Genomic DNA, 21,178 nt, shown 5'->3' on the forward strand with positions numbered 1-21,178 from the left:
AAAAAACCAAGTTAAAAGAAATAAAGAAACAAAAGAGAATGAAAACAGAAGAAGTTAAAAGAACATTAAAAAAATTAAATTACTCAAAAAGAAAAAAATATAGAGACCAATTATATAATTTAACCTAAAATTTTTATTTAAAATGATGATTTAGTGTGCCCCATCAGCTTACAATTATACTGTTAACGTTAATTAGCGGCTCAGTTATTAAAATGTTACAACACGATAATATAAGTGGCTAGAATGAAACATGAGGTAAACAAAAGTGACTATTTTGGAATTTACCCAAAAACAAAAGTGAAATTTCTGAAAAAGAAAGTGGAATCGGAGAGTTGACTCAAGTCTGAGTTTTGCGTTCACCATACGCGGATTAGAGAAATGTGGTGGACTGGGAATTGGGATCGTTTCTTTATAGCTACCTCCGCCATGTCATAACGCTATGGTGACAGTTAGAACTTACAACGACCAAAAAGAAAAGAAAAAAAACAGAAAATGGCGGTGGCGGGACTTTACAGAAGAGTTCTTCCCTCTCCTCCTGCCATCGAGTTTTCTTCTCCCGAAGGCAAGGTAGCTGGAAACCAATGAACATAAACCCTAATTTATCTCTTTCTCATTCTCTAATCTTTTCAAATCTTTTTAATTTTCTTTTTACAGCAATTGTTCACGGAAGCTTTAGCGGGAGGAACGGCGGAAGGGTTTTTCAAACTAATATCATACTACCAAACGCAATCGGAGCCCGCGTATTGCGGACTCGCCACTCTCGCCATGGTCTTAAACGCCCTCGCTATCGATCCTGGTAGAACCTGGAAAGGTACTTTTCTTCCCCCTTTTTTCATAATTTACTTAAATTTCGAACTATCCAACTGAATTAATTAATATTATTTTTTTAATTTAGGACCTTGGAGATGGTTCGATGATTCAATGTTAGATTGTTGCGAGCCACTGGAGAAAATCAAAAGTCAAGGCATCACTTTTGGGAAAGTTGCTTGTTTGGCTGTTTGCAATGGTGCTCAAGTTGAACCTTTCAGGACCGATCAATCTAGCATTGAAGATTTCCGGGAACGCGTGGTCTCTTGTACTTCATCAGAGGATTGCCATTTGATTGTCTCCTACAATAGAGCGGTTTTCAAGCAGGTAATCATTTCATTGACTCGAATTTCAACATGTATATACATCTACTGATTGATCCATTATTTTTTTCTTGAAAATTTTTCTATTTTTGTGCTTGCCAATTTGAAAATGTGATTGGTTGCAGACAGGAACGGGCCATTTTTCGCCGATAGGGGGTTACCATGCTGGAAAGGACATGGTTCTGATTTTGGATGTTGCTAGATTCAAATACCCTCCTCATTGGGTTCCTCTTTCGCTTCTTTGGGATGCCATGAATACTATTGATAAAGCAACTGGACATTATAGGGGGTAATCTGATTTCTCCTCTTCATATAGTTAGGCTCTTATTAATGGTTGTTACTTGTTACTTTAATTGTTTTTTTGTTTTCTCTGCAAGTATGCTCAGCTTCAATTCACATCTCGTTTGTAGCTTCTAACTTGATTTTAAAATCTACCTTTTATTGGTTGATTGTATTATAGTAAATTATACAACCTGCCACCTTGTTATTAGTGGCAACTACCTGGTTGTGTCCTAATGGCAATTCATGCTTGCTTTTCTCAGGTTCATGGTTATGTCTAAGCTTCAGAAAGCAACATCTGTTCTTTACACTATGGTACTTGAATTTATCTTTGGCAGATCAGTCCCATGTAATACTTTCTTTATGTCTTGATATAAATCGTTTTACTAGTTTCCTTTTTCCTTCTCAAGTGTCAATTTACTATATAATGACTGTTGAATGAGTATAGTAACAAATCGCAAAATCTGATTCATTATTGAAACTTAAAAGTGGCATTGGAATTTTGATTATGCTCTTTATTTTTCATGCAATTTGAACCTGGGAGATGCAGGGGAATTTAAAATCTTCAAACTGAATATGGGAATATTGAAATTAAGATTTAAGATTTACTTATTGTATTATGATAAAGTATTTCATTATTGATGTTGATAGTGGAGCTCCTTTCCATCTCTAGGTGTTTCTCAAATCTGGATTTATTTTTTCTATGTTCTTTATGTTTGCCAGAGCTTTATTGTTCAAAGAGGTGATAACTGGTACTACTATTGTGTATCAAATGCAGAGCTGTAAACATGAGAATTGGAATGTAGTCGCTAAGTACTTAACGGAAGATCTTCCCCTTTTGCTCACTTCCAAGAATCTAAAAGATGTTAATGATGTATTATGTGTGGTATTTAGATCAGCACCTCCTAGTTTGAGGGATTTCATCAAGTGGATTGCAGAGGTTCGGAGACAGGATGATGGTAGTACCATTTTAAGTGAAGAGGAGAAAGGAAGGGTTGCACTCAAGGTATGATGGGCATATTTGTTTATCTTTCAGTCAACTACCATTTATCTTTTTCTTCAATTCCTCCTTTCAAAGATTGAATTTCAATTTGCAGCTTCATTTGTTCAAATATTTCTTTTTCTGATTTCTTTCCATGACTTGGAAGAGAAAGTAATAGAAAGAATAATTTGAAATTTCAGGAAGAAGTATTGAAACAAATACGAGAGACTGAACTATTCAAAAATGTGACGGGATATTTGGGATTTGAGCGTTCATTGTGCGAAAGTGAGGCACCTTTGGGTTACACAGATAGCTTGGCTGACATTGCGGCAAATGTTTGTTGTCAAGTAGCTGGACTTCTAACTGGGAAAATTAGGTCGTTAAACGGGTGCTGTAAAGATATAAAACTTCTAAAATCTGTGTGTAAGGAGCCTGTCACAGTGGTTTCTGGTACTGTAACTACTGATGGCACTGAACAAATGGTTGATATGCTGATTCCGTCATCTGAAACAAGGCCCAGTTGTTCATTTGATTTTGACCAAAATAGTTGTTCTGGTATACCTCCATCAATAGGGGATGGTCTGACAGTACTTCTTGTTGCACTGCCTCAAGATACCTGGTTGGGCCTTAAAGAGGAGAAGCTACAGGCAGAGATGAAAGGCCTTACATCTGCAGACTGTCTCCCAACTTTGCTCCAAGAGGAGGTAATGTCTGGTTTCTTATATTTTTTTTTCTTTGTTTTTTGTATCAAATTCTTCGTTCCTTTTAGGAATTGACTTTATGAGTTTTTCTTAAACACCAGTTTCCAGACTCTTCTGGATATCATCCCCATTTTAGACAATTACTGTAGCCACTTAAAGCTTTTCACATATCCTAACAAATAGTCCATAGGCTTTTGGCTAAGAATTCAATAATCTTTCGTGGTCTTGCCTGTTTGATACTTGTTATTCAGTTATAATATATATTTTCTCATTAGAAGTACAAAGTTTATCTCAGGATGTCTGCTTGACAGGTTCTGCATTTGCAGCGGCAGCTCTATTTCCTCAAGGCTGATCTGAATATCTCACCCTCATCTTCTTGATTTTTTCTTCTTAGAGAATCTTGTTGAAGAACAACACTGGACAAACTTCTGTATTGGATTCATTATGAAAGTCATTTGTGTCATTTACTACTAATATTTATACATCAACCACATTTTCTTGTGAACTTTCAACATGCAAAATAGAATTTCTATTATTATTATTATTATTATTGAATATTATTTTTATGCATGTGTGGAAGTGATTCCTTGTTATTGTTATTCTATATCCAAAATGTAGGTCCTATCAATTCTCCTGCATTCTGCATCCTAGTTAAATTCATCTGATAAATGCTGCAGACAACTGATTTTTTCATCTTTGAACCACTCTGTTTAGGAGGAAGAAAAACATAATGTAACGGATTGAAACATGTTCGATCTTGTTTCACGCTAAGCGCTTATATAAAAGTATACAGGGCCACTACCCTTATTAAACATGGCTTTTCACTAGTTATAGGTGGTTTCAACATTTATGCTTACGAAAATTATATTCTGTATTTTTTCATGTTTGTTTCATGTAAAATATGATAATCAATGTAAAAGATTTTTCAATCAATGTAAAGTTACCTCTTTATTCTCGTAAAATGTTTTATTAAATATTTTTTTGTAAGACATTTTTCAAACTGCTAAGATTTTATCCACTGTAACATCTCCATACTTGACCCGAACATCGGATCAAAACACTAAGATGTTACATTCTCTACTATATTCTTCACTTATCAAATATTTTTTAATAAATTTTCATAACTTTTCAATTTAAATATTTTATCATAAAATTCAATATTCACTAATTAATCATATTAAATTAATTTTCTTTCTTGTTACACTTTAATCACATAATTTATCTCAATATCTTGTTACACTTCTATTATTTCATCAACATATTTTCTCAAGTTTAACAATTTAGTCCTTGTCATCATAAAATTTTCATATATTTTCACAATTTCATATTGACAATACTTTATGTATATTTCATCATCTCATAACACATTCATTAAGCTTTTATCATAAATTTCTTATTTACATATTAAATTGTTTCACACTTTAATCTTTGTATATTTTTCAATTTAGTCATGTGATTATCCAAACAATAGAAAATATTTTACATGAATTCTTCCAAACACCAAAAATTATTTGTTTTTCAAAAAATAAATTATTTTCAGAAATTATTTTAAAAATGATTTTCATTCAAACAAACACAAACTTATATATTAAAACCAATACTAATACATACAGAGTCGATATGGTATTTATAACTTTTATTTAAGATCATGATACAACCACAGTCACGTGAGCTGCTACCAACCAAAGGTGTAATCAAGGGACAGGCGTTGTTATCGGCATGCCAATAACAATGGTCAAAATACCTCGAAACTAATAGACTCGAAGGATAAATCGTGTTGGTGGCAACTTCCCATCGGTGTTTGTCATAATCATACTCCATGATAACTGTAAATTGAAGATTACCATCAAGGAAGTTTTTTTTTTTTTTTAACTGATAAACATGCAGGAGCCAGCTGAATGAACTGATGAATATGCAACTAAGCACTGGCCATGAACAACGAACAATGCGAGCACCCCATTGGGGACCATGAACTAATGAATAAGCACTGACTAAACTAAAGTGCATAAAGGAATGTGAGTCAAAGCCTCAAAGGGTGTCCATTTATATAACTGCCTTAACCCTTGGGGACCTTTTTTAAGTATTGGCGGGAATGTAATGGTAAACAGAAATGATTGTTTGTCCCTCTATAAAAATCCCTCTTTTTCTCCCTTCTCTATCTCTTTCTGGTTATCTCCATTGAAGAAAGATTTAAGACATTGTTCTTGTTTCCAAGCTATATATTTTCTCATTTTCTCAACAATTTACTTTTTGACTCTCTTTTTCTTACTTCTTTGTAATCTCTATTAATCCATCTTTTCTTTCTGTTTCTCTTGTTTTCTTTATCACATTCTTCATTAAAGAAAGTCAAAGAGTGGATTTGGTTTTGAAGCATCACTCACATGATAAAACCTGGAAGGGACCTTTTTTTTTTTTTTTAAGTTCTCACTTGTCATCAATCATTGAAAACCCATTTTCTTTTCTTTTCAATTTCTTGAAAAAAATTCTGTATGTTACATAGTTTTCCAAGAAATAGGAATTTCTTTCAGGTTAAGACTTTGCTTTTTTTTCTTGTAGTCCCAATCAGTATATTTTCATCCTTGGACGGCTAATCTTTTTCAGGTTGTTTTCCTCTCTTTCTTTCTTTAATTTTCTTTCCATTGGGTTTGGCATCTAAATGAGAAACTTGGTAACTATAAGTTTGAAAGTTTTACTTTTAATGTTGATGCATTATGTCCGACAGGTTTGGGGACCAAGGTGTTGAAGATCTAAAATGGATGGTGATAAACCGGTATTAGAGTTTCCCACTTCCAATTACCTTTACTTGTCTAATCAAGTTACAAGTGATTCATAATTTATCTTGAAAAATGACCTTTTGTAGAAGAAATAAAAGACTTTCGTATTGCATGATCAAACATATGTCTAATGGATTGACATTAACGACGGATCGAAGTGGACTTGTATGATACCTAAACAAATCACTTTAGGAACTTCAAATTACTATGTTGAATCCTGATAATCAGCTCCTTACTACAGGACAATGCCTTGCCTGATGAGAAACTTGATTCTACCCAGCCTGATGAAACACCTGGTTCTCCTGTAAGAGATTTGCAGTAACTCATGATGTTGAATATGAATTGTCACCAGTACTTTTGTTGATAGAATTTTACCTAATTGAACTTGTATGGAATGTAATGAAGCTTGTGCCCTTGTGTTGCAGCCTTCTCATCCCTTGTCAGGGTACTTCTGCAATGATGCTCTTCAGTTAATCTTGAATATTGCTGCTGAAAATGACCCATGGTTCAAAGAACATGGCCTACATTCCGAGAGGATACTGCCGAAATTTTTCTTAATGCCAAATGCTACTACAATGAGCGTCGATCTCTCCATTGACAGTGCGATTCTTCCGCTTCCTCCAAGAGACTTAGTTTCCATGATGACAGATGTGGTAGGTTCATATTCAGCCCTTTGACTACTATAGAAGCTAATGTATGTATGTATGTATGTATACTGAAAATATTCCAAACATTACTGCAGAAGACATGGGCTTCAAGGTTTTCCCACATTGTTTACAGTGGAAAGGGTGAGAAACCGAGTGGAACTTCTCTTGAAATACTGGATATACAAAAGGTAAGCTTCTGAAATTTTCCTCACTTGAGATGATATAAAAAAAAGCCTAAAAAGTTCAAAGGGAATAATTGAATGGCAGGTGACTGCAGAGTTTTTGAAGCCAATATCTGTTGTACCTTTTAGTACAATAGAAAAAATAACCTTCCTTCGATTCGTAAAAGAGATTAGACACGATATGTGGGCAGTAGTCGATTTAGACTTTGACGAGTGCAGCGAAAGGCTATCGAGGATGACCATTGGAACGTCTGTTGCCAGTAAACCCAAGGTTGAAAATGCATGCAGGAGAAAACCATCAGGGGTGATCATTGCAAAGTATGATGATAGTAAATCCAAGGTCATATGGATCGAAACTATGGAATTTCCGATCGACTCCGATTGGCCTTTCAAAGCATATTGCTGGATCAATGTTTTGAAAAATGATTACAGGAGGATGTCCTCAGATTTCTTAAGTTTTAAACTTGGAACAGAAAATGAAGGTTGTGTTTTCTGCTATTCTGGCTATGACTTAACTTCTTTAAGGTAAAATGGAACTATTTTTTTACTTGCTTGTTGTGTAAAACAGGATCAAGAGGTGAATTACTGGGAGTTTTAAAGGAAATGGCCAAAAACATTAGAATCAAGTATGTGGATAGCATAGTCGCATCTGCGGACAGGGACGGATGGAGTGGTCATCGTCAAGAAAATAAAGAAATCTGGTTGAAACATAAGTTGAACTCTCAAGGACCATATGCAGGATCATGCATTTTTGTTGCAGTTGTCAAATTTAATGTCGAAAGTAAAACGTCTCGGCCAGTTTTCAGTTACCTCAGGGAAAAGAACTTGTACATAGATGTATGTACCTTCTGCATACATACATGATATTTTTTGCCTAAGTGATATTGAGGCCATATGTAGGACTTTTTTTTTTTTCTAATGCAGTGGTGCCACACCCGAATCACACAATGGACCGATGAAGTAATTAGAGTTGCTTCCCCAGATGGTGACACTTACTGCATTACTCTAAATAAGGATGTGGGTATTTTATTTTATTTTATTTTAGTTTTTTATTACAAAGAGTTGCAGAGAGAAGATATATGAAGCTAATGTAGCTTCTGCTTCTGATGTAGCCATTCGAAGGGTATGTGTTGCAAGAAGCTTCAACTGATGGATTTCGCTCCTTTGTTATATCATCTCCGATCAAAGAATCCGATTTTGATCAGAATCTAAGCAAAAACGAATGGTCTGAGCTGGTCTTGTATCCTTCTGGATTTACAATAGTTCCAGATATGAACTTGTGCATTAGCATTTCCTTGCAATTAATGGACAGCACTCAACAAGATGCTATTAAGGCTATGCAACAGTTTCATCTTGACCTCATCGCCGAAATAGAGCAGGTATATATATATATGTATATATAGTACACTATGCTAGCTGTTTGATCAAACAACTGAATGGAAAATTAACTTATTGTAGAAATATATCTTCTAACCGCAGGAAATTTTCCTTCCCAAGCAATCTGGTTTACAGATTCCATTAAGTGATTATTTTAAGCAAGCAAAACCTGATTGTGCTGTAAGCATTGATCCAAATTTCAAATTATTTTCCTCTTTCCATTATTTTCTTTATGATTTACTATTTTTTTCAAGTTTTCAGTACTTTCTGAAAACGGGAAGATGCAAGTTTGGTTCCAAGTGTGCTTTCAATCATCCAAGCCATGTTTTGGCTACAACTTCAGTATGTTTTCTTAATTTTTGCATATTCTGTGGTTTGTTTTTTTTTTTTTCCCAGCTTTTTTAAGTAACAGTTTGATGCCATTTTCGCAGGGTGTTGCTTCAGAAAATGATGAGGCGTCATCCATCCATGAAGAGAGGACTGAGGAATGTTCTTGCTCTGCAACCTGCAAAGGTAAGCACCCGAGAAGAGAGGACCATAGCCAAAATTAAGCTAATCCAAGGAGCCATTGATAAACTGAAGATGTAATAAATATAGAACCCTTATTGCAGTTGTTTTTTGTCTTTTAAGATGTTAGAAATTGAATAAAATTGTAGGTTTCTTTTAATACTTTTAGTCTTGCATCATATATATAGTTTAAGCATGATTTGAATCCTTGTGGATGAATTTTCCCTTCTTATTTTAAGCCTAGCTGTGAAAGGCTGATTGAAAACAAATGACCTATGGAATATAATCATGAAGCTTTATCTGTTTATTGTGGATTAAAGCTGAGATAACAAGCCTAGTATATATAGCTTATAGCATAACAAACTTTCTTTGCTATAACAATGAAGTTTTGAATAGGTATCAAGTTGTACAATGTATGTAATGAGTGGTCAATTTGTTCCTAATTGACATCTTACTTGCCGCTGGTGATCAATGACGTCCTTGCTTGCTCTACCAACACCTTGGAGATCTGGGGACTCAAAACAATGAATGGTGATAATAATGAGGAGTTGGCATGATCAGCACTCCACTCCACATTGTTTGAGGACTGGACCTGTTTGCTTGGGCAAGAAAGGATCGATCCGAACCCAGACCAATGAGAAAATTGATGCAAGAAGTATAGACCACAACACAACAATGGTTGGAGTCCTGTTTTGCCTTCCCATCAAACCTTTGAGGAAAGGATAGAGGTGAACAATGACCCAGAAGGCGAAGAATAGCTTGCCAAATAAGGGACCCCATGAACCGTAACCATTATTAATTGCATCAGAAACCCCAGCAACAACTCCCACCATGTTCAATATTATTAGAGTTGTTGGTGGGATTAGGAGGGTGGTCCATTTGAAGAGGTAAAGCTCTCCAAACTCGGCATCTTCAGCGGCTTTTGCTGTTACAGTGAAGTTGGTGTCAACTCCAGCAAGGACTTTGAGCAGGCCTTGGAAGACAGCAAAAAGATGTGCCGAGACACCACCGATCACCCAGAACTGTTCATTGCGCCACCAGTCTTGGATGCTAACTCCGCTCCATCGAAGTTCGAGAACACTGGTTGCTATGATGGAAAGGAAAAGTGCCAGGAACCATACACTTGTAAGGTTGCTTAGCTGCCAAGGAAACAAAAAAATGTTTAATTTTCCAGGGCCTAATAAATCAATCTCTTTCAGAATGTTTTAATAAAGCAATCTGCAATGTTACTTACAGTTGGGATGATGAATTTTCCTGTCAGGAGACAAACAGCTGGAATTGTACAATAGGCGAGTAAAGGAATGGACGTGAAAGGGTAAACAATGGTGTTTATATAGGCAAGCCTTTCCAGCCATTTCAGTTTTCCAGCATAGCCATACCAAAGTGGGCAGTGACGACTGAGGAAGATTTCCACCGAACCAAGAGCCCACCTTAAAACTTGGTGCAAACGATCTGATAGATTGATTGGCGCCGATCCTTTAAATGCTGGTCTTTTTGGTACACAGTAAACAGATTTCCATCCTCTACAGTGCATCTTAAAACCAGTTAAAATATCTTCCGTGACAGACCCGTAAATCCATCCAATCTGTAAAGAAAACAATTCAGTAATCTCCTCAAAGTTGTTACAATGACTCAATATAGTATTAATGTAATAGTGGTCACCTCTTTGCCCCATTCTGTTTTCTCTTCATAGCCACAGCTGATTACATGAATGGCCTCCTTAACGAGTGAATTGGTATTGGTGCCTTCAGGAAGGCCTCCATTTTCCATCAGAGTTGAAGTGATGAGAACTGGTGATTGCCCGAATCGTTTCTCAAAATTCTTCTGTGACATGAGTGATGATTTCTCTAGTTCATCATATCCTTCAAGACCTTCTTCGATTTCTTCAAGATTGAAAATTGGTGCGGACCCTTTTCTCACATAGTTCTTTCCCATCATTTTCTTCTTCTTGGAGCGTAGGAGACCTCCGAGGAAACTCTTTTTCTCTCCTGTCTTCTTCGACTTTTTTCTTGACCCTCCACAGCAACAGCAACACCATGAAGGCCAGCAGTCGCATGTCATCTTCGGTCGCTTCTCGGAGACAGGTGGATCATAGCCATACAATGCCTGCCTGTTGAAGACACACCCTGTGCCTACATATACAGGGCCTTGAAGTCCGTCTAAGCCTAACATGTTAATCTATGACCAAAAGCAACATTGTAGTTATTAGGTACTAATTTTACAAAGAAGCAAACAAAGTAAATATTTTGTACAATAACTTACATCGAAGAAGACAACGTTCCGATTAGCATATCTGTCATGACGATCAATGCCGTCGAACCTCTGAGGGAATTGAACATAGCAAAGCTTCTTTCCAAACTGGGGATCCATTAAAAAGCACATTGCTTCCCTTATAGCCTTGCTGTTGTTAATATAGTGATCACAATCCAGATTCAATATGAAGGGTGCATTAGTAAGCACGGCAGAGACTCGAACCTGGCAATGACATTCATGATCAAACAATAGGCAAGATCAGTAGCAAACCATTAAATTGCATCCTCTTCCTATGGAAACAAATAAGAAATCAGACAAACAGTTCTCACCAGAGCATTCATGGCACCGGCTTTCTTGTGGTGCTGATAACCAGGACGTTTCTCACGAGATACGTAAACAAGCCGAGGTAGCTCCTTGCCATCCACATCAAGTGCACCAGCACTACCTAGATAGACCTGTAAAGCAAGAAGCTTTTAAGTTCCACCATGATATGGGCTTTAACTTCACGGATAGAATGATATTTGATGATCTTATATCAAGGCACCTGAATCATCCCGGGATGATCACGAGTGTTATTTCCAGGCCACGGGGTGCCATCTTGCATCACCCATCCTTCTTCTGGTTTCTTCTGAGCTTTTGCCACTAGTGCATTGATCCTTACTTTAAACTCTTCATATTCCCTCTACAAGTACACCATAAGCAAAGTATATATTAAAACCTTGTTTAACTTACATGTTTTAACAAGATGAGGACACTGGTAGCACCGAAAATGGGAACAAATTTGGCAACTCACTTTCATGGCTCTACGTTCTTTGACAAAGCTAGGATGAACCTTGTCTTTCAAGTAATCTATCTTCTCGGAGAAATAAAACTCGGGTGCCCTTGGCTCGACGTTATGCTTCTTGCAAAATGGTACCCACCTCCTGGCAAACTCGGCAGTTTCCGATAGTGTGTCGAAAAGAAGCATGGAAGCACCATCATCGGATACATAACAGCTCACTTTTTCAACAGGATAATCAACAGACAAGATTGATAGAACTGTGTTTGCTGTTATGATGGGCGGTTCCTTAAGAGGATCGACAGTACTCACGAAGACATCGACTGAACCTAGTTGATTAGGCTCTCCCTCACGCTCAAACCTCAAGGAGAGGCGATCCAGGTAAGTTTCACGAGTAATGGGGAGCCATTTGGGGAACTGGTCGAGTATCCAGGAGAAAGCAAACCATACTTCACATATAACAGAGATAAGCCATAAGGGAAAAGCATCGTAGGCCGGTGTTAGAATACGGAACCGGAGGAAAAAGATGAGGACAAAGAGCCGTAGGACAATGACTATCCGGTAAGGGTTTATCAGGCTCGAGGAAATCGGAACTTTTCGCCAGAGGGGTTGTCGAGCTTCTGCCATGCTACAAATTCAAAGAAATGTAAAACAAGTGTTGAAACTTAAAAATGGAGGAGAGACGGATCATGTCAGAGGAACATACAGGTAATCTTCTTCTTCTTCTTGTTCAGCTTGATCATGTCCTGCATCACCATAATTGCCCACCAAACCTCTTTTTTCTTGCCTAACTTTCCATTTCTCAACTCTTTCTTTCCATTCTGCACTGCCATAAATCTCTTTGTCCCCTTCAAAATCCTTACCAGCAGCTGTACCCCATTGATAAACCCTCCCATAAGTATAAAGCTAAATCAGAGTTTTAAAAGGAATGCAAAAGTTGCACTTACTGCTTCCTCCAACTGAGAAAGCTTGACCATTAGGATGCCATTGCTGATTATTATAGTCCCCGTTTTCCTGCAAAATTGACAATCAACTTTAGTAATCTGATAAATATTTAATGATTATTATTTATTTATATATATACTATTATATATAATGAACTTACATGCTGATCCAAGTCATCCTTGCGGTTCTTGGTCTGAAATTCATCATCAAAATCATCTTGGTCATAGTTGTCTTCATCATCACCTGCAACTCTTGCACTACCTGTCAGATAAGCAAAAGACCAAAGTTAATGAAACATGTTAGTTCTGTCTGTAACACTTCATTTCTCTAGCTAGAAACTCAGAGATTAAAAAAAAATGAACCTTTTTGACGCTTGTAGCGAGTATTGCACTGAGGGCAGCACTGGGTTCCTTCACTCCTTTCATACTCATAACATGGCGGGCAAACCGGGAAGGCACATACGTGACAAGCTACAAACAACTCCCCGTCTTCATTTCGACCAATCTTATCCCCGCAAACTTTGCATACTTTTCCCGAAGACTGCCGTGTCGGAGGCCAATTCTGCTATCCCATAACATCATCAGGCTCATAGTAAGAAGTAACTAAATTAAAGAAAAGAAGAAGAAAGTACCTCGTCAACTGCAAGTGAACCAAAGCCAGCCATGGCAAGCCAAAAACAAACAAAGATGAGATGAATAGGATAATAACTGAGAGACAAAGATGTGATGAGGGCTTGAGGGGATGTGGTATTATAAGGTAATTAATAAAGTGAAATGTGAGGGAGAGACTACCAAACTGTGAGTTGAGAAGTCGTAGGTTTGAGTCTAAGAGACGTTAAAGGGAGGAATGAAAATAAGGAAACCATTGCTTGGTAGCTGGAACTCTGCCAAACGCCTGCCATTTTGCTTGTGCATAGCTAATGGCTTAAGCTATAAGCTAGCTTCGACTCAAAGGCAGGGGCGACTCTACTTCCTAACAAATGGAACTTAGTTGATAAAGCTGTATATGTTATGATATTTATGCATTTGGTGCATGTGTTACGTACCCCACACCATGCCCATTAACCAACCATTGGTTTCACTTTAAATATCAAAATATACATGCTTCTGGAACTACATCACACATTATATAGGAAAAATTAGTGAAAAATGTTGCCTTTTATTTAAAAAAATTAGCAATTTAGGCCTTTTTTATTATTATTTAAGAAAATATGTCGAAAAAACTTACCGGTCCTTTAAAAAGCGTTTTTCTGAAACTAAACATGCTTTCTTTTTAACAACTTAGCACTTAGGTTGGTTGGTTAAATGTTTGTGTGAAGTTTAAATCTTTTTCCATGTTTATTTAACTATTTTTAATAATTTCTTTACTTATATGAATAAATAATAAATATGTAATTATATAATAATTTTTTAATATATATCATTATGTTAAATAAATTTTATTTTTTAAAAATATCAACTAATTTTGATATATATTTTGTATGTCAAATATTATTTTACGTATGCTAAATTTTATTAGTTTTGAAATTTAAGATGGATAATATAATGTCAAAGTGAAAAATATAATGATATTAAATTAATTTAAATATTTACAAATTATGTGTACTTAGTTGATTTGTAAGTACACCTGTTCAATTATTGATCCGAAGTTTTGTTTGAAAAGCGGGAGGGTTTGGGGTAAAAATATAAGCTTGAAAAATGAGTTTGAACAAAAAAATAAGATCTGTTTTAAAAAATGAGACAGATCTTAGATAAAGTTTTTTTTGGCTTGTATCTGGCCCGACCCGACCCGAATTTGAAAAAAAATTGTTTTCTTGTTGGTTTTCCACTGTTTTGTAGTTGTTTTAATTTTCTTGTTGTTTTTTATTGGTTTCTTTGTCATTTCACAATTATGTTGCTACTATTTTGTTATTATTATGTGAATATTGTATAACTTTTATTTTAAAAGCATTTGCTTCTTAAGTTGCACCTATTTTAGTGTTGTTTAAGTATAAATATTTTTTAAAATTTATTTTTAATTTGTTGGGAAACATTTATTTTAATATTTTTAATGTATTATATATATTTTAAAATTTATATAAAAATAATATAAAAAATTAATACTGCGGATTGAACTGGACCCGAGTTTTAACATTTTTACCTAGATCGAATTTAGACAAAATTTTAATCCCATTTTTCTAATCGAGTTGACTTATCAAATGAGACTAAAATTTTATCATAGGTTTAATATTTATTAAATATCAAAATTATCTCTTTTGAAATGGAAATATTAATCGGATCAAATAAATATTATATAGTTAGTTGAACCTTTAAAAAGATATCACACTACACAATTTATAAAGATTAACATATGTTTTAAAAAAAAGTAACATGAAATAATTTATATAATTTATATAATTTTTAAAATTTTAAATCATTCATATAAAATATAAAAAAAGTAACATGAAATAATTTATATAATTTATATAATTTTAAAATTTTAAATCATTCATATAAAATATTTTTATCTTTAATTAAAAGTTAAAATACTTCCATTTCAAGGATTAAAAAGTATTGTATATTCCAATAATCAGTTATCATAGTTTTAAATAAAAATTAACATATAATAATAATTTAATTTAAAATTATTATATATAAGACAATACATAGAAATATAATAATAAATTAAATTAAAATTATTATATATAAGATTCACTCGTACATTTTTATTGATGAATTAAAATAATTAATTATAAATAATAAAATGCAGAGATTTCTTAGTCATGTAAATATACAATAATGATGCACTTTACATTTACTTTGAAATTCCAACTTTAGAAGGAAACTTTAATTACTTGCCTAGTTATTTATCTTTCCATACAACAACCTCAGATGTTGGTTAGTGGAAATTCTCATTAATGGTCCCTCTTAAATATTAATCATTTAATTTAAGTTTTTTAATTATTTAAATAAATGGAAATTTTTATTTTTGACCCTTCTTAAAAATTAATTATATGTTTTATGAACTAAAATACCAAAGTGCTTACGCAATTGTCCACAACAAACATAACTTGGAACTTGAGAAGCTCTATCTATCCTACTAATGAAAGCATCAATGGAACAATTGTAGTAAGTAAGACCCTTGGAGTCGATTTTTTCTCCATGGTTCCTGCAAACAAGAGTCATAGTTTCAGCCAGATATTGAGTGACAACCCCAGTCTCACAAGAGAACTTGCATCATAAATCAGAATAGGAGAATAGGATTATTGAGTGCACGATAAACATGCATCATAAATTTCACTGGACAGCTAAAGATTCTGAAACCCATTGAACCAAATGAAAAGAAACAATGATCACTTCATTGATAAGGACATGAAGTAACACAGATAACTGCAGAAATATAGGACTGTCAGAGTCATCAGCTAAGAGAGAGGACTGCCAGAGTCATCAGCTAAGAGAGCGGCATCTCCAGTTAAAGGGAAATAACTAACCAGTGCCTTTGAGCACACATACATAAGCAAATTCTTTAATAATAAAAAGAGAGGTGTATGTACCTGCAGGATGGAAAATTGGAAGGAAAATGGATTTAAAGATTGCTAGGTAGTACAGAAAATAGGAGGTAGCTTTTCTTTCTTATCATGCAAATTACCATCCGTCCAAAAGTGGACGGAAAAAAAAGTGAAAAATTAATAGCAATTTCATGAGAGTCAAAAGGTCCACACCACCTAGTTGGTTGACAGCCTAAACAAAGGCTTCATGAAGCGCCACCGCATTCGTGGCTTTTCTGGGGCATTATTTGCTGATGAAGAGTATACAATACTGCGACTAGCTACAGATGGAGATTGGAAGGTGCTGAGTGTACTTGGGGTTTCTGTTCAGAAATAGTTGTGCATGGTTTTGCCACATGACATGCCATGTCAAGCAACATGAAGGGAATATGAAACAATACCAATAAGTTTTAAGTTAATCTGGTTCCATATCCATAACGTTTTCAACAAGAAGCTCATTCCAATTGGTGGCCAATGCACAAGTCCTTTTATGTCATGACTACCACTAGAACTAGTGCTTGCTACGTGACTGCTCCAGATAGGGTTGCTTATAGGAAAATCAAGGAAACCCGAACATATTCACCAAGAACCACTATTTTCATTGTTGAAGTGACTTGATATTGTGGATTGAGGCAGCGTTTGATTAGATGATTGTGGTAAAGGGCAAAGCTGCAGCATTAGTTGGTGACTGAGAAATGAAAGGAGCATTTCTTGAATGCTTTTCATGAGGCGATGCAGATGAGTAATGAAGATCAGTCGAAAATCGATGCAGATGAGTAATGAAGATCAGTCGAAAATACTGAGGATGATGAGAATATGTCACCAACTAACTGCCCACACTTGCGTGGACAAGAGGCCTTGTCATCAGTTCCAAAGGAGGTGGTCATGCCTCCATAATTGTCCCTAAATTAAAAATAAGGGAGTCAATTAATATTAGCTTAATGAAAGCCTGCTTGAAAAGCTAAGGTCATAACTTTTTGGCATTAAAAAGAAACGTATCTTTATCAACATTCACAGGAAAGTTTTGCTTGTAATTTCTCTTTCTATTTATCATCCACATTCAGGCTCTCAACACCAACATGAAAAGTATCTATAGCTATATCTATATCTATATCAGAAGTGTAGAAAAACAATTAAAATTGGTTTCTGCAAGAAAAGTATCTCTTGTTTTTTTTTCCATCTATGCTTCCTCCAGGTTCAGATGCAGCTAGCCTTGCCTTGTGTCAAATGTATGATCTCAATTCCATTCGTTTTTTCCCCCACAACTGCAAAACCAAAAAAAACTGTGAGAAGAGATCTCCAATTAAGTAATTTCTGTAACAATATTCTCATATTTTCAACACTTACCCTTTTCATTCAACTCTCTGATGATACTGTTCAAATCACTTAGAAAATCTTTTCTAACAAACTCAACATCAACAGGATTTCCTAAAGGATCATAATATAGCTGCACGAGAAAGGTTACAAGAGAAGCATCGCAATGGAGGCCCCCAGGACCATCAGGCATTATAGCAAACCCAGAAGGAGTTATGTTAGCCATTCTAGATTTACTGTCCTCATAAATGCTTTTATTCCCACAAACAATGTGAGCATTCACCGTATCTTCCGTCAATGTTTTGGATAGGATAAAGGAGCAATATTCATCCATTGAAGCTTCTTGTAAGCCGTATACAATTCCCTGCCGCATACAAACAGAAAACAGAAACAAAAGTATTTATGTAAGCAAAGACTTAAACAAAAAGGAAAATTTGGGTTTTAATTTGTGAGCAAACTTGGACCTCTTTTGTAACCCTTTTGTGCAGAGAGATGATATTGCTTTTATCATCAGTGCCAAATGTGAACAATAGCTCAGGCTCCTCACCGACCTCATTTGTCTCACTATCTCCAAACACACGAAACTGCTATACATATAATATATTTCATCAGTAAAAAATAATTGAATAACTGAGTTATATATGTATATAGATATTTCATACCTCCAACTGGAGATCCTTTTTCATTAAAAATTGAAAAACTGAGAGGGGTTTAGCTTGAACCCGGAAACTGTTTACGCCGACAAAAGATATATATTCATTAAGTTTTTTGTTATGCAGAATCCTTATTGGATCTTCACCACTAGTTATTACAGTAAGTGCAGTTTCATCAGGATGCTGAGAAACACATTCCATGAAGAAACGCTTCATGGCTTGGGTTAAAGCCAAAAGAAAAGAACCAGCTGCAACACAACATTAAACAAATGATGGAATTAAACAGTTTAATGTCCAAGAAAAAAACTGAAAAGAGAACAAGTCTTTTTATTACCCCCGGGATGCACATCGATTTTGAGATCGGAAAATGAGCTCTTGTCACGCTTTAGATTCCATAACAGTGTGGTTACCCAACGGTGTGCACCATATGCCAAGTTTGAACCGATTATTGTGGAGTACAAGTTTTCTCTGGTTTCATCCACTTCCACATTCTCAATCCATATAATCTGTTTAAGGTAAAAAGCATTTCCATTACAATGATTGAAGCAACAGTAAGGTTAAAAAGCAAGTTACAAAAGAGTAAAACCTCACAATCTTCAGGTCCATGTTCCCTGATTATGACCCCTGATGGTCTTCTTTCACTATTACGCTTTGCAAAAGGATCGGAATAACGGCTCGAGACATCAACAATTATGTAAATTCCATCCATTATCTCTTTCCCATATCGCAAAAACTCGAAATATCTTGTTGGTACCAATGTTGTTGGCAGTTGAAGCTCTGCATACATCTATGGAACAAACATATATTTGGTTGATGGACTAACAAGTGACACTAACTAAATGGCAAGTAAACGCCATGTAAGATCAGTTTACCTGTACTGCAGCCTTGATGGATACATCCGCATAGCTTAAATACTGAAGACTACCCACTACATTAGACCCCTCAACATATTTGACAAGGGGAAACAGTAACTTAGACCACAGATTGCTCTGTGAAACATATATAGAACAATAACATAAGAAGGGGCTAGCTACTAGAACAAACGAAAAAGGAGTCTAATAAACCTCCAAAATACTCACCGAAAGCGTCATCATTTCGGCCATCTCGGATGCCAAGACATCCGGAATGACTGCGGTTGCGACAGAGACTTCCATCTTCCGTCCAGGCAAAGGAGGGGTTCGGAACTCGTTTACGAGATCATCCAGATTACCTAATCTGGGCTTCGCTCGTACCCAAGTTCCCGATTCCTTTGCCAAACTCATGACCTCCAGGTAAGCTGCCTTACAATAATTGTTTGCCAATTGCAATCTTTGGTAATTACTGAGTTGTCGTTTATATGTTTTGAACGCAACCGAAAGGTCTCGACGGAGAATTGTTTGATCTGCAGAAAGCATTTGTTGTCCCCCAAACGTTTTCAACTCAGCTGAAGAAGTTCCCTTGTATTTGCATTCAGTAATGCCTTTACCTTTGTCTTTGCCTTTCTTCTCTGCAAAACCTTCATCTACAAAGTCTCTATCATCATCATCATCTGCATATAAGCGAATACACGAAGGTCCAGGAAACTGCACCACGACTCCAAAGAAGACAAGTATGTTAAAAGTCCCATAAATTATCACAATTAAATGCTAAAGTTCTCCTTTTTATCGGTTTACTAAAAATGAAAACTGGGGGAAATTTATACTATACCGGTTTAACGTTCATTGTTAGATCTTCGACACCTTGGTTTCCAAGCCACGACCTAATGTATCAAAATTGAAAATTTATGTAATACATACAAAACATTACCAAGAAATGAAAACGAAAACGAAAATTAAAAAAAAATGAAGATGGATTAACAAAGAGCAGGTTTAAAGAAAATCTTTCAAAGATTATCAGCAATTTAAAAAAGCAAAAAAAAAAAAAAGACTTAAATTTGTTTGTTCTCTGATATTGATGATTCAAAATCTAATACCTTGGGAAATACTAAAATAATTTTAGAAAAAAGCAGAGAAAATACCTTGCAAAAGAAGAACAAACTCTAATCTTTCTTCAGTGAAAAGAAAGAGAGAGGGAGAGGGTTTATATAGAGAGAGAGACAAAGAATCGTTTCTGTTTTCAGTTATTTCCCGCTTAAACTTTAAAAGTTCCGAAGGGTTTAAGGCAGTTATATAAATGGACACGTGTATTTCTCCAATTTGCCAATCATACATTATTAATTAATTAATAAATAATTTTTATGACCACACAAAACAGTATTTTGTTTGGATATTCTGTCCCCTCTTTTCATGTAATTATTCAATTTGATGCTATTTTCATTTTCAGTTCAAAGATTGGCAGATCCCTTCGAAAAATTATTAATTTAATTTGAATTCGTGTATCGACCTGATAATTAATGTGTTCAGCGTTTCAGGTATGGTCTAGTTTCGAGTTATACTAATTGTGTTGCTGTTAAGGTTTTGCCATTCTATATTAATTCATCCAAAAAATTAATAATTTAATTTACTATTAATTAAAAAATTATTCGAATTTCAATTTCTTGATAATTATTCACAGCCATTAATATATCAAATATTAATTATTTAAAATTTTAAATTATTAATGAGATATTTGTTATAAATAATATAGATTATTGTGATTATTTCTAATGGGAGATAAGTCCTCCTATTTTTATCTAAGATAAATAATTTATTTATCTTAGTATTTATCTATATATATTCATTTATTTTTATCTTTAATTTTGTAAAATTTTATCATTATCTTTTACTCTTATCATATACTATAAATATAAATAAAATTCAATTGAATGAAAATGAATAACAACAAAATTACATCTTATTCTTTCGAATAATCTTATTTTTTATTATAGATTTTGATCATTTCTGTTTTTTCTTTTACATAATATCTAAAACTATCCATAGTCGCTTGAATTCATATCCTTTTGCATTGACAACAATACCCATGTCAATAGAATTAAAACTCGACCGACAAAAAATCAATTTTTTGTTGCTTTCTTTACTTCTCATATTATCCTTTCAAAAACAATTAATTCTTCTATTAATTAATTTAAATAATAATAATAATGCAACTTATAATTTACTTAATCATATCCTAAATAAGTTTTATGTGAAACCATTTTTTTATTTTTAAATTT

At 34.7% G+C, this 21,178-nt stretch overlaps 4 protein-coding genes and 1 long non-coding RNA gene across 8 annotated transcripts; 3 read left to right on the forward strand and 2 right to left on the reverse strand.

The window, feature by feature from the left end:
- The first annotated feature begins 253 nt into the window (after positions 1–253).
- Positions 254–3,636, forward strand: LOC108468678 (glutathione gamma-glutamylcysteinyltransferase 3-like). Of its 3 annotated transcripts, none has more exons than XM_053031313.1 (8): positions 254–562; positions 655–811; positions 896–1,134; positions 1,256–1,419; positions 1,673–1,724; positions 2,188–2,415; positions 2,592–3,095; positions 3,388–3,636. In XM_053031313.1, exons 1-8 carry the CDS (start codon positions 440–442, stop codon positions 3,442–3,444), a joined length of 1,524 nt encoding a protein of 507 aa, XP_052887273.1. In that variant the 5' UTR covers positions 254–439; the 3' UTR covers positions 3,445–3,636. The 3 variants fall into 3 exon arrangements, with proteins under 3 accessions (XP_052887273.1, XP_017625039.1, XP_017625045.1); XM_017769550.2 differs by having other exon boundaries at positions 259–562; positions 3,404–3,636; XM_017769556.2 differs by having other exon boundaries at positions 276–567; positions 3,404–3,636.
- Positions 3,637–5,844: 2,208 nt separating this feature from the next.
- LOC128295334 (homeobox-leucine zipper protein ROC7-like) lies at positions 5,845–8,168 on the forward strand. The gene is made up of 9 exons (XM_053030620.1): positions 5,845–5,862; positions 6,108–6,170; positions 6,292–6,519; positions 6,609–6,701; positions 6,781–7,177; positions 7,264–7,532; positions 7,620–7,712; positions 7,808–8,074; positions 8,154–8,168. The coding sequence occupies exons 1-9, from the start codon at positions 5,845–5,847 to the stop codon at positions 8,166–8,168; spliced, it is 1,443 nt and encodes a 480-aa protein (XP_052886580.1).
- A 57-nt stretch (positions 8,169–8,225) lies between these two features.
- On the forward strand, positions 8,226–8,753 carry LOC128295351 (uncharacterized). Its single transcript, XR_008285738.1, has 3 exons — positions 8,226–8,252; positions 8,334–8,414; positions 8,504–8,753. It is a non-coding gene; the product is annotated as an uncharacterized LOC128295351 (long non-coding RNA).
- A 34-nt stretch (positions 8,754–8,787) lies between these two features.
- On the reverse strand, positions 8,788–13,547 carry LOC108489015 (cellulose synthase A catalytic subunit 4 [UDP-forming]-like). Of its 2 annotated transcripts, none has more exons than XM_017793605.2 (12): positions 13,187–13,547; positions 12,918–13,116; positions 12,716–12,816; positions 12,558–12,624; positions 12,317–12,479; positions 11,626–12,238; positions 11,377–11,514; positions 11,162–11,287; positions 10,842–11,054; positions 10,242–10,757; positions 9,814–10,164; positions 8,788–9,718 (listed from the first exon to the last, which is right to left on the reverse strand). In XM_017793605.2, exons 1-12 carry the CDS (start codon positions 13,217–13,219, stop codon positions 9,137–9,139), a joined length of 3,102 nt encoding a protein of 1,033 aa, XP_017649094.1. In that variant the 5' UTR covers positions 13,220–13,547; the 3' UTR covers positions 8,788–9,136. The 2 variants fall into 2 exon arrangements, with proteins under 2 accessions (XP_017649094.1, XP_052886679.1); XM_053030719.1 differs by having other exon boundaries at positions 8,863–9,718; positions 12,918–13,095; positions 13,187–13,541.
- A 3,731-nt stretch (positions 13,548–17,278) lies between these two features.
- On the reverse strand, positions 17,279–20,159 carry LOC108480132 (homeobox-leucine zipper protein MERISTEM L1-like). The gene is made up of 10 exons (XM_053030621.1): positions 20,045–20,159; positions 19,735–19,786; positions 19,128–19,610; positions 18,921–19,037; positions 18,635–18,835; positions 18,383–18,554; positions 18,058–18,296; positions 17,854–17,982; positions 17,429–17,759; positions 17,279–17,346 (listed from the first exon to the last, which is right to left on the reverse strand). Exons 2-10 carry the CDS (start codon positions 19,747–19,749, stop codon positions 17,279–17,281), a joined length of 1,755 nt encoding a protein of 584 aa, XP_052886581.1. The 5' UTR covers positions 19,750–19,786; positions 20,045–20,159.
- Between the last annotated feature and the right edge of the window lie 1,019 nt (positions 20,160–21,178).

This window comes from Gossypium arboreum, chromosome 7 (genome assembly GCF_025698485.1).
Source record: "Gossypium arboreum isolate Shixiya-1 chromosome 7, ASM2569848v2, whole genome shotgun sequence".
NCBI classification, from domain to species: Eukaryota; Viridiplantae; Streptophyta; class Magnoliopsida; order Malvales; family Malvaceae; genus Gossypium; species Gossypium arboreum.